This window comes from Ptychodera flava, chromosome 8, assembly GCF_041260155.1.
Source record: "Ptychodera flava strain L36383 chromosome 8, AS_Pfla_20210202, whole genome shotgun sequence".
NCBI lineage: Eukaryota > Metazoa > Hemichordata > Enteropneusta > Ptychoderidae > Ptychodera > Ptychodera flava.
In genome coordinates this window covers 29,479,349-29,492,985 of record NC_091935.1, presented here as the reverse complement: position 1 = coordinate 29,492,985, position 13,637 = coordinate 29,479,349, and the positions used below count along the sequence as shown (strand labels likewise).

Sequence of the window (13,637 nt, the reverse complement as noted above, 5' to 3'; positions counted from 1 at the left end):
AACACAACAATAAGGATAATTGTACTATGGTTCCGAAATCATATAGTTGTGAAGGTTTGGCAAAAAAAAATCCTCAATTTTTTTTCAATGAATTTGGCTATTGCACCTAAATCAGTGAGATTGCATCTTTTGCTGACTAACTACAAACAGAAGGATACAATCAAATATCAATGGAGAGCATAAGCCATATATTGAAACCCTGTAAATTATGGTTTTGTAAATCTACTTAAGGTGTAAAGTTGGCCATGTTGTTTTAATTTCAACGAAATTGTCTGTTTGGACTTATCATCCTTGCTGGTAAAATTCTTCATGTTACACAACTTAGAGTTCATCACCATGACAACTTGAGGACAAATGTTGCTGTATTGTTTCATGACATGTTGTATAATACTCCTTCAAATGATGAAAATGATGTGCTCTGTACCTGAGCTATATCTGCTGCTGATGATGTAAATTCTACAAAAAAGGCAGAATAATTTCTCTGTATGGTATGTTGCCAATCTGGTTTTTGAAAAATCTGTGAAAAGACTCAGAAAAAGAAAGAATACTCTATAACATTTCCACTGTTGGCAGACTCTGAGATAACTCTGCAATTGAATTGTCAACGTGTCATTCATGTTTGTCCATTTAGAACTGTCTGTATTCATCGTGGTGTATTTTTACAGAATATATGATTACAATGATGACCCAGCCCTTCCCATGTGAGCAGAGTGGAGAATTTGTCCCCCTGACAGGATACCGTTTTATCATGAGCTATCACAGCATGTCTTACTATAATAACCAAGTTTATTTTGACTCAAGTAACGGTATTCCAGGGTGAACTCTTTCAGAAACTCTACAAGACATGAATTACTCAGCCATGCATAAGACTTTGGAGTGAAAACAGTTCACTCAGAGTTTAGAGTCAAGCCACCAATCACATTGCATTGTACAGGATTATTTTTCATCTGCAGATCTAGTGAGAAGTTGCGAAAGGTTACATACACGCAACTCAACTAGTACCAGAGCCATATCACAACAGCATCACCACGGCTATGATGTTTGTACGCCTCATCACCTGAAATCCACACGGTGTAATATGTCTGAGAAATACAGTAATGCATGGACTAAACTAAATCCACGCAGGTTCAAGGAGAAAAAATACGCTTTGAATTATTTACAGTGGTCTCACTCATATACAGGACACTCAAGCATTCATTCATCCATTCAACAATTTGTCCATAAATTGAAATCTCTCGATTCCACAATTTCTGTGCTGCACTTTCTGCCTTTCATGCTTCGTTCTCACCCTTCCCAGAAACTCATTCATTTATCAACATTGCTCCTCCTTTATTTTGTTTATTGATCTATTTTAATCTATATCTGATTATTTTCCAAGTCAGTTTTTGAATGGCTGTCAAAAGAGTCGTGCGTAGTGTAGTATAGTGAAAGTGTGTGTGTGTGTTTTGTTGTTGTCCGCTTACTGTGATATGTAGTTTACTTGGTACTTGAAAGTAGTCATGTTGTGAAAGAGAAAATTAAATTTTTTTAGTGTGTGTGCGAATATATATATATATATATATATATATATATATATATATATATATATATATATATATATATATATATATATATATATATATATATATATATATATATATATGTTAAAAAGATGTCTTGTTAAAAATGTGCACTCATATACATGCATAAATTACATACACATATTTATGCACATGGTTACTCACTTTAATGTGACACAAACACACACACACACACACACATATATATATAGTCACTTTCATGTTGTAGCTTGTTCTTTTTGATAATTTGTATGTAGCATTTGCCATTGCAGATTTTCATATGCCACAAATGTATTTTGCTACAATGACATTGAGGATCAGTCATTCACTATGTATCAGGATGCAGAATAGGGTTATCAGAGTGAGGTGTTTGTAGAGTATAGTAACAGGTACACATCTGTGAGTAATTCTCCTTGCCAGTTCCTTTCAGCAGCCACATCTGTTCCGTTTGTATTTTTGAATGGGGTAGTTTTTCTCGCCGATCACATGCAAGGCAATATGGCTGATCAAGATGAGATTACAAATTTACAGAAAATTGGAATAAACATGCTATTGAAATGAAACTGAAACTGCACATTTGCATATTCATGCCGAGTATTAAAGCATGTAGATTACTCCGTTTTAATTGCAAAAATGTATTGATCTCATTTCCCCGTCTGTGAAAGCCATAATAAGTATCCTACGCTGACAACAGAGCTTCATGAAAATACGATTCTAATTACCATGGTGACAGTCGGAAAGGAGGAATGTACATCGATTGAACTATTTTACTCATTCTTGGAGACTAAGATTAATATCCTCTCAGCAGAATTGAAGATGTTCATCAATAACAGTCACAACATGACTATAAATTTTATTGAACAGAATTGCAAGACAGGACACGTGTAGTACAAATGTTGGGAATATTTTCTGCAACCGTAGTGTGGTGTTATTGGATTTAGACTATTACATGGAAGCCAACATATTGAATTCTAATTAGCCAGCTTGTCGGTAAGGTCATTTTCAACCTGCTTTAACAAAACACAGGAGAAAAGAAAATATTTAATTAGTTTGCAGGAAGGAAATTAAATGTGTTTTATGAAGTCACAACTTACATTTTGTACCTCCTTGAAAGTTTCGATTTCCTGAGGGTATGTAGATCATTGAGGCTTTTGAATTCAGAGTAGTTTAGACGTTCACTGTTGTTTGATTTTCAATGAGCAGATAGTAAAATGCATAAAAATTGTCATTGTGTGTGAGGTCATAATATCATAGAATAATGAAATAACTGTAAATTTAATAATTTGATTTTGTTCAGCTCAGCTCAGCTCTATTATATATTTAATGTACAAGCTTTCAGACCAGGAGGCATTACAGTCTTATACTCCAAAATCCACCACTAAGAGGGCTGATATAATTATGAATTTTATAGCCAGCCATATGTAAGCCTCTGTGGAATCCATCTGCCACTTTGGATTTGTGAAGGCAGGCCCAGAATTTTGGTGGTACTTGATGTAGGGTATGCATACAGAAAGATCCTTCATCCGTACAGCACTTTGGCACATCAACTGGGGCATCACTCTCCAGCAAATTGACATGGCAGCCCAACAGTGGCAATGAAAGACGGTTCGGACGGTCAGTCCTTGTATCCTTGATCAGAATGGCTGTCCATCTGTTCCAAGCCCAGGCATCACAAAGCATGTATAAAATTAGCATGACCCAGCAAAATCTACAAAGTGCTGGAACACATGTTCAATTCCCTCCCACCCCATGGTGCGTTTTCAAAAGGAATAATCAGTCGAGAAAATAACTCTTAGTGACACTCTGTTCATGCTGCTACACGCCCAAATTTTAAAAAAGGTAAATTTATCGGCGGATAGAAAAAAGGAAAAGTCACACGGAGCTGTATGCACTGTTTGCAACCGTGCAAGTGGAATGCAACCAGGAATTGTATGAGGGAGCAGCATATTGATTCCTTGTCCAGTGAATTCATTTCAGTTGGAAGGGAAGAGGGGTGGTGTGCTCACTTCATAGGTAAATTATCATGACATCAGGAAGGCTTTTTTCAGGGTACCATGTCGCATTGCCTTTGTACACATGTAGAAATCGACATCTCCAAACTTGAACATCATTACTTTTACATTAGTTTGATTGGTCCTGCTGTTTTGAGCATCTTTGACCAGTTTCTTAAAGATTTAGAGGTAGCTGTAAGTTTTGATGATTTTTATGTACAATTATTTTGGTCTTTTAACAACAGTTTCTTGTCCAACTACCTGAAGAAGGTTGAAACCGTTACCATTTATTTTGTCAACACTTATGCACTGTTTTTTGTTTACAGTTGAATTTTAGTGAGGACCAGTCAATAATAACAATGCAACCTACACATGTACAGGCTGAGTTGACAAGCTGAACTCTGTGTATCTCAACATACTTTGGGGATGGGAGCTTTTAGAACAGGGAATTTTTGAGGAAAAAAAATTATGAGACAAAAATTCATCAAAAGTTAGAGCTATTGGGTCTTTAAAGGTATACAGTCACCAGTAATCTAAATATGCCCATATATGGTCAAAGGGGCGTTCCTTGGTATTCAAAATGCCCATGTGAGGGCGCTATTTTTAAAAAGCGGCCACCCGCTTAAAATCTGTGATTGGTTAGATTTTCTCTATGCATGGTAACTGTGGCAAAAATGGAACAGGTGACAGTATACCTTTAACAGGATAGGGGAAAAGAAGTCAAAACATTATGAGGCAAGATGAGATATGTGCTTTGATTTAATCTTAGTCGTGAAAATACAGCCAAGGACCTTAGTAAATGACTATGAAGCAGTGTATTTGCCAAGGTACATTACCCACACCTCCCTCAATTTGAAAATATTTTATTTCAATAACCAAACGATTTGATAGCATTTGTATATGACCCCATCGTGCAGCAATCTTTCAGTGAATGATCTTTGAGAATGGGGTCTATGCTACAATGCAGGGATGAAAAAAAACTGCAAACTTCTGGAAATAAAAAGGAAAATATGAAAGGAAACTTTTTGTAACTGCAGAATTTTCTTCTTGGGTAACCATGTGGTCAGATTTAAATGAAATGTAACCATAGCAACTGTTGCCAAGGCAATGCTGACTCATTAGTTTGGAATCTATCACCGGCAGTCACAACTATTGAGAATTCATTACATTGTCGGAATGTCCCTTCGGCTTCGGTGAGATATCACAGCATATCTTCACAGTCATAAGTGTAGACATGGCCTTTACTGATATATAAAAGCTTTTACAAGTAGAGAAAGTTAACTTGCAGTTAGGTTGAGTTGCCCTCACAGGTCCATACCGACCCATAAAGTTCACATCAGACAATAATTATCCTTAGTTAGGCATGCATTGTGAAAATGGTAGATGTACACCAGGTGCAATGATGATTGTAACCAGTAAGATTAGTCTTTCAACACTGCTGATTACCCCTCCCCTTTCCAGTTTGTGAAAGATCATTTGCTCATATGTTTATGTAAGAGGTAAACACACCCACCAGTACCAGCCATATGGTGTATACTTCAGGTACATCTAATTGGTGCTCAGTGCTATCACCCCTGCCCTGTCCCTCAGCAATGGATTCTCAACCTTGTACATTCTATAGTACAGGGTGATTGCCTTTCATAACATGAAAGCGCTACATGGATGCCACAAGTCAAGACGTATGTAGTTTCTGCTCTTTGAACCTCAACGAAAGGGCTTGTTCATGATTAGTTACGTGAAGTCATTAGTCATTGGAGATTGTGTGACCTGTGTCTCTAAACAGATTTGGAGAGAATTCTGGCAATTTTTTATTGATTATAATATCACTGTCAGTGTGGATTTCTGTTTATAACTGACAATAAATGTAGATACACAGTGTCATCACATACATTTGTGATATTAGATGGACGTGTGTAGAATATACTGTATACGCTGTATTATATGTACTAAATACGTAAGTTTCCGTGTCCATATAAATGTGTAAATACAAGGTCAAGATGCTCTTGTTATGTAAGGTCACAGTGTGGATATCTCATGACAACTGAGCTAGGGCTAATTTTAACAGCTATATTATATATGCATGAATAGAACATACATATACCAGAAAATAACTGACACTAAGAAGTAATGATTGAAAGCTCACAGATGGTCATACAGACCTCAAAGGCCAGGTACTCAGGTGATATTTTTAGCATAGCGAAAGACTGGGCCTATGGGTATGGAGATTAGCTATGTTCATGTGTATTGCATTCAGGTGAATTCGGCCGTGAAAGATGAACCGACTTTACCAAGGCTAGTGCAGAAATCGTTTAGGTACCTGGAAAACTGTTTCAGCTATCTGCTCAGAAGGATGCTGGTGCACCTGCTGTGCAATATTTACATGTGTATTTTATGCAAGCTTGGAAAGCACATCTATTATGATACAATTGTATGCATTTCTTGATTCCTGTGAAATTGTTTGCATACACTGATACAAAGTCAACAAGAATTTCAAATTTCGGATTTTCTTGGGAAGACTATAGAATGGCAAGCTAGGGATATAATTCTTACAAACCAGTGCATTTATGACACCAAGTCACCACAATGGGGTATATCAGGTTTGCTTTGGAAAAGGAACAGCATAGTGTTATGATCAGTTGTCAGTTGATTGAGTCTAGTTGTATTATTGAAGACAAAATCTACCAGGGGCAGAAATAATGTCTGACCTCAAGATTTTATGTATATAATAAGGAAGTATAAATGTGAATTTAGGCCCTCTCTAAACGATGTCTGTCTGCATTATCACTGTATGATTGCGGGATAGATTATAACAGATCAGTTTTCATTGGAACACATGCAGTTAAAAAGCAGCTATGCTAGGGTCACCACCTTGCTAACTGCATGAGGTGTAATGTTTCACTGCAATTGCAGTGTCTTTATGCTTCAAATCTACCACAGGATGCTGTTTACTATTGTCATGGATACCATGTTGCATTGACCAATCAGAAGGCCTGCATGTGACAGAAGCTTGGGTTTTTTTACTCAAATGGTTGTGTAATTAATTTGCCACAGATGACTCGCACAGGCAGCTTAAGTCAGGAAGGTGTGAGCAGTTCTGTTGTAGCAACTGTAAACATAAAGTGACAGCTATCAAAGTCATGAAGCTCAGTGCATAAGGGCCTGCAGGACAGCTGATGCTGGTAGTTCTTTTACTGCAGTCGCTGCCGCCACCAGGCCTGAGGTGTACACCATGACAAAATCACCAGCTGGCAGCGGGCTCATTAGTCATTCGTAAAGATGACACAGCTGTTGTCAGTTGATGGATAGTAACATAGAAAGTCCAATTGCATTCAAATTCAATGAGGCTTTGGCAGTGAGGGTCCTCGGATGTGTGACGTAGGCATATTGATGTGACCCGCACAACATACATGTAAAACAACCAAGAAGAGGTCATTAGTTTCTTTCTTTACAAGCAGCATATGTATATCCAAATGGCTCATTACCCTGATGGAGATAGGCCACTTGCTGTGCACAATTGCTGCAAAATTGGTTTACCATCTTGAGATAGACGTACAGCCTCCCTTTATGGACTATGTGGCACTTTATAAATTCCATCTTGGGAAAAAGTCGTCGTAAGATGGGCTTTTGATTACACGTGCTGTTGTTCCGCTTCATGAAATATTTGTGTGGCCCTTCAATATTGAAGCCAGCAGAATTTGTAAAAGACAGGAATACTGATAATAAAACCGCGGATGAGTGCCGTTCATCAGCACATGTATGAGCTATGACCAAGAAGCCCTAGCAGCTTATTTGTACTTTTTGTATTAAATGGGTACATGTTTGAGCAGGGTCGGCTGATCCGCCATGGCAACCTCCATTTCAGAGGCAGTGTGCCCTCTAGGTCACCGATTCCATAACATTTTCTGCGTGGGCAAGGATTGTGCAACGTGTTCACACGCAACAAAGGTGTTTCCAGACCTTGGATTCAACATCAAGCGTAGTTTGTCCTTCAAAGTTATCAGAGCTAGCCAGACGTACCATCTTCAAATGTAAAACTAAAAGAGCCACAATGGCCAACAATATTCTCAAGATTCATACAGAGCACCTCAGGGCAAATACTTGTGTCACCTAAAATATTTAGGAAAGGATTAACAAATGTTGCAAACAAACAAACTGTTTTCAATGTTGCACTCTGTAATTTTCTCAATTGTAGACTTTTTTTTTGACATAATTCAGCCAAACATTTCAACAGTAAAACACTGTTCACAAATACGAAGGTGCACATTTGCAGACATGCCAACCATATGTCTCTGACTTGCTAAAATTTTTTCTGAAGAAAAAATGTGTTGAATTATTGGATATATTTCCTTTCGATAAACCAGAGATTTTGTCAAGAATCCACACTTTTTTGAAAGGTCAAATGTGTAATGTTGGCATTCTTTTCAACAAAACTGCCCCAAAATGGTATATTATAATTTAACCATCTTCTGAACTCGGTGTTTCATAGGGATACTTCTACTAGATCCAACAAAAATGTGACGTTTCAAATTTGCCAAAAATATCATCAAATAAAATATTAACATTTTGAAATTACAAACTTCTGTTTCCATGGTGATGAAATTCATCTCAACTCATGTCAGGCAATAAGTATTGCAAACACTGTCAGTGCCTTCAAAAACGTGAATGGCTTTAATTGTAAAAATAAAAACACTAGCACATTGAACAAATCATGAAAGTGACACTTTAGTATTCAAATAAAATCTTGCCAATTGTGTGAAAAAAAGTCAAACGTTTCCATGGAAAAGTTTAGGGCTTTGAAAGAAGATGGGGATTATTTATGACAATGTAATGAGATCTGTTGTGAATGAATAGCTGTGCGGTATCAGCTAGTGTGGCTTTTGTCATTGACTTGTGCATTGTATACACTGCCACGTCTGTCTCTACGTACTGACAGCAGGCTTGAAAATTTGTCAACAAAGTGCATCAGTCATTCTGTGGTGGATTTCTGAATTGGTGTTTTGGCACTATATGCAAAAAAAGCCTGTGTGTGTCTAGCAACATTTAAATGATAGGACAATTATAACATAAATCATTAACACAGTTGTGCTGGAATGGGGCAGTATTACAAAATTTGGTATAGATAGGTAGTAAAGATTAATTCACTACAGCTTAAGGAGTCCAAATGATGATGCTGGAGGATAGTGGTGCCAATTACACTGAGGTAAATTCATTTCAAAATATTTTTGTCCAAAATTATTTTTTTTGTCATCACCTGCAGGGGAATGGTGGGAATTTATGTTTGCGTTGAAAGATTTGAGTGTTCACCAGAAAGAAAGGGATAGTCTGGGCAGTTGAGTGGAATGCATATGTGCAGATGAATGGTTGTCAACTGGTTAGCTATTTTCAGCACCTGTCGCAAATTGCCACATTTTCAGGGTGTAACCGGCCACTCCATATGGGAGAGTGATCCGGTGAATAGAAGTTGTCAGCTCTTAGGAATGAAAGATGCTGTTGAATCCAATCAGTGTAATACTCCATGATGTTGCCTCTCACGGGCTTCATCACAACCCATTGCTGGACAGCAGAGTTATTTTTTCCCCCCAGACAGTACAAAACACTGGACTGGCTTGGCTGTCAGTGAAAAGATAATTTGGAATACATTCTGGGTATAATTATGAGGGCAAGAATTATAACGAGGTTTTTTCAGGTTGAGTGCATTTACGAAAATAATGTCTATTTATTATCACCAAACATTCATAGTTGTCTCTTTGCAAAGTAACCAGCATCACACCTGTTGCTTCAAGATCACACAAAACCCGTGAGTTGGGGAATAAATATTTCACAATATATTCGGCAATATTTTTCAGATTATCTGATTGCAGTGTAAGTGGGGTTTGTGGCACGTGTCCTCTTGATTAATAGGTATCGATTATGTATTATGATGCCATGATATTTACATAGTAATTTGTGAGTGTGTATCCCTAGTTATCAAGTGAAATTTATACTTTGACTGCTAAATATGTTGAAAGTCCACCGTTGTTGGATTTGTTAAGTTGAACTGTTTCATCGAGCTATCAGTCAAATTTATGACTATAAAATACAATTCGTCTTACCCTGAATATTGTTAAATCAAATATGCAATTTTCATAAATATGCTGGTCCTCAAATTTCAGGTTTGCCAAAAGAATGAAAAAAATGGGTAGACATTTTCTTTTTGCCTTTCGCATTTTATTCTGCAACAGAGCAGAACAAATATTGAATGCCTTGAAAAAAAGGAAAAAAAGGGGCTTTTATGGAGACATTGTTGTAAATTGGGCTTATTCCACATCATTAACTGCAGTCATTTTAACACAACGAGGGATGTAATGAATGTGATCAACTGGTGACACGTGTCCAGTTGACATTAATACAATATTTAGATTTCATTTGTGAGGTCTGGATGAAGCTGTTTGAATGAAATAAAGCAAATTAATTTAACTGGGCTGCCGGCCATCTTGTGTTGTGTTTTAATGGCAGGCCCAACAATTCCATATTGGGAGTAAATAAAGTAGCAATTGTGCGCCACATCTGTATTGTTGCAGAGCAATTGACAACAATGGACCTGCATAAAACGTTTTGTTGCATTGTATGTATGTGTGTATCTACCAGGGCAATGATCAAAATGCAAATAAGGGTGGGACTGCCATTGAAAATGCAGCATTGGCCTCCACTTTCCATTATCCGTTCTATTCATGCTTGCATACATGCATAATAAATACAGCCCTGGTTTTACCATTTCCAAACATTAATAACGGCGACATTAATTTGAAGACTTTTCTATTCTATTCTTTTCTTGGCCATCAAGACTGCTAGATCTATTGACGTCTGTAGTCTGTGATCACTATAAATAATTGTTTGTCGAAAGACACCTGTTGCGTTAGACTCATAGGGGTTGTCAATCATAAAAGCCAATGTACAGGACGTAATTCCTCAGTTGTGATGTTGATACTTTTCTCCAAATGAAACTCCTTGATGCAAAATTGGTTTATTATGTATGGAGAAAACCAACCAGTCTTCAATGCTAATTAGTGCTATAATCTCCACATAAATATACTATAGATAAACTTAGCATTTACAGTTTGTCAAAATTCCAGGTGGTCTGTATTCTTCTATCAGAGATCACATTTTGTTTCTTGATTTTTAGTTTGTCATAATTTGTCACATATTTTTCTTGATGAACGCAGAGATAGTACGGTGTCGGAACTGTATAATCTTATTGAGTTGAGTCCGTACTTTTAAAACCGCACATGAATACACGTCCCGTGTTCTGTGTTGTTGTTCTTTCTCTTCTGTCGAGTTTCTGTCTTCTCTTCTGTTTTCCTTTCGGCTTGATGAACCACATCAAACTCATCTAAAAATTCTGGCTTGACTATCATTTTGTGAATATTGAAAACAACCCAGGGTCTCTACATTGAAAATGACCATAGTAGCAAGCCACAGGCAAATAAGCTTGCAATGTGTCACACAATGTATCACACTTTGGGTTATTTGCCGAGAACATCAGTGAAGAGACCCATCATATCATATTTGTATGGTGTCATAGTCTGATTTTTTGCTTGTTTGTTTGTGTTTTTGGCTACAGCACAATCCTTATTACAGTTTTGACACATGTAAAACAAATATGAGACTTATTCCCTCCCCTCCAAAATGAAGGAATTACATTTTGTTGTATGACAGTTTTGATGAACAACAGCCCCTCAGTCGCATAGACACATGTTGCATAGACACATGATTACTCCCAATAGAAATATCATAAGAAAAGGCAACATGTGAAATGTGTAAAAAAACATATTTAACATGGTGATTAGGCATATGTTATGGCAATGGGATGTACTGTCTTGTGCTGATACATTTGATCGGTTTCGGTTTCTCAACTAAAGATGTTTTGATCAGTGATCAGTGTCTTTCTGTCATGTGCTAAAGTTAATTGCACCTTGGGTAATTTGAGTAGCCAGTCTTTTGTGATGTGTAAATTCTCATGTAAATTTCTCAACTTGTCTAGTATACTCATACCTACCTACACACATACACACATAGACACACACAGACACATATATATTGCTGCATCCATAGGAAACTAAATTTGTAGAAAACTTAAAATGCTTCTATTTTTACTGCAATTAGTTCATCTCAAGTGTAGTCAGTGAAGATTTCATTTACAGGAGGAAGTGCTGAATTGGTATCAAAAGGAATGAAACTTGAGTTAGGGACAAATGATTTAACCCTTTCATCAGCCTGGTTTGGTGCATAGCCATTGTTATCAATGGTGGTTTTGAACCTGTTCGCTGAGAAACGGGGGTGCACAGGTTATAACCAAAGTGTGCTCTCTTGAGTCAAAGATTCAATAATTTAACTATTTGAAGTTGACACGTGTAAGTTTGTGGATACAGAGAATATTTGTTTTTGACATTTCTTTCTCATCTTTCTCTCACAGGTGAAGCTTGATAACAAGAACGCTGGGAAAGCCTCGCGTGTTGTTCACATTCGTAATGTACTTAGTGACGCCACAGAGTCTGAGATCATATCATTGGGTGTGCCTTTCGGTCGGGTGACCAACATTCTACTATTGAAGGGTAAAAACCAGGTGAGCTCTTTATTCAGTTATCATCATAGTGACAGTGACTGTGGATCTCTTCCTGCCTTAGTTTTGGCAATTCCAAAGTCCATGCAGGCATAGAGAATTATTGACTTGACATGACTTGCAACACCTTGAACATTGTTGATATTAGTTATGAGAAGTCTTGATTAATATAGACATACTAGAAAATGGACAGCGGAACACGACAAACCTTTGTGATGGTAGTCTCAATCTGTCCTTGTGTAGCGCAAAATTACATTATCTGTAGATAAGTTTTTAAAAAGAGGAACTCATGAAGTAGCTAACATGCAAACCTGTCTTTAATATGTCATTGGTTAAATTTCCTCTTAAGAGAGAAATTCCAAAAACTCCATTCATTTTGGATTCTGATTCCTGTGGTACAGTCTTTCCAGGTTATTTAAGTTAAGCCACAGAAAAGCTTCTGAGAACTTCGCTAGTTCAACAGGTACAGGTAATGCAAAATGAAATGAAACAAAGTTCAGGGTGTAAAAACATGCTCTTTGTTTCATCTCTGACATTTTAAGCTTTCATTTGCCATGCATAATTGTTATTTACAGGGCTAGGTAAAGTGTACAGTTGTTCATTTTGGATTAGAAAAATATCAGAAGCTGCATATCCAATTGTTTTGCAAGACAGTTTTTAGATTCCTAAGTGCTGTCATTGATATTAAAATAACCCGCGATTTATGAGGTGTATATTTATGTCCCTTTGGGTTTTGAAGATCTCATCAGTGGCTCATCAAATAGCTTTAAAATTATAGTGGAAAGGTTCATAGGTAAGGTCATGTTCAAATTTGGTTCATATCTCAATGAAATTAACAATTTGCATGCTGAGGATATTTTTTGTCGTATTTGGTCAACAATCATCTCAGAAATATTTCTCTGATCACTGTGCCACTAGGTATGGAATTGATTGGTTCAAAATGTGAAAAAGTGCAAATATTGTCTTTTTGAACATTTTCAGAAAAGAATTACCCTTGCAACAGCTTGTTCAGGTGCTTTTAGATGTTTTATTCAGATTTGTTCATGTTATTGCAAAACACAAAATTAAATTTGTACATCTGTAATTAAACCTGTGTCCAATTATACAATTCAGGGTAGAGGTACAAGTTTATTACCAAATGTAGCTGCAGGTGCACGACATCGGACACCGCTGCTTGAAATATGGACAAATTTTCTCAGTATTGCATGCATGGCTGTTGTTGCAGCGTGTAGTATAAGCTCGTCATGTCATTTATGTTGATTGTAACATAAGCAGTCACCTATCAAGTTGTATTTTTGTCATTCTTGAATGTGTAATTTCCAAATTTGTAATCTGAATTTGTTGACAAATATTTATTTTTGAATATAGATGAGGGAACAATGACATTTGTAAACGGCCATATTGGAAGGAGAATGTGTGATGTACATGTTCTGGTTTAACTCATGCAGGTCAAACAAGAATACAGTATGTTTGCTCTTTTTACTCGTA

General features: G+C 36.9%; 1 protein-coding gene across 16 annotated transcripts in view; it reads left to right on the top strand.

Annotated features, from left to right (window-relative positions):
* The window catches only part of LOC139138985 (polypyrimidine tract-binding protein 1-like), an 83,994-nt gene that overhangs the window by 45,385 nt on the left and 24,972 nt on the right, over positions 1-13,637 (top strand). For 12 of the 16 annotated variants that reach the window (XM_070707658.1, XM_070707656.1, XM_070707654.1 and 9 more), the window contains one exon: positions 12,003-12,152. In XM_070707658.1, the coding sequence (XP_070563759.1) occupies positions 12,003-12,152 (150 nt within the window). Of the gene's footprint in view, positions 1-8,605; positions 8,751-12,002; positions 12,153-13,637 lie in introns of those variants that run through there. The other 4 variants (XM_070707659.1, XM_070707657.1, XM_070707655.1 and 1 more) reach the window with 2 other exon arrangements.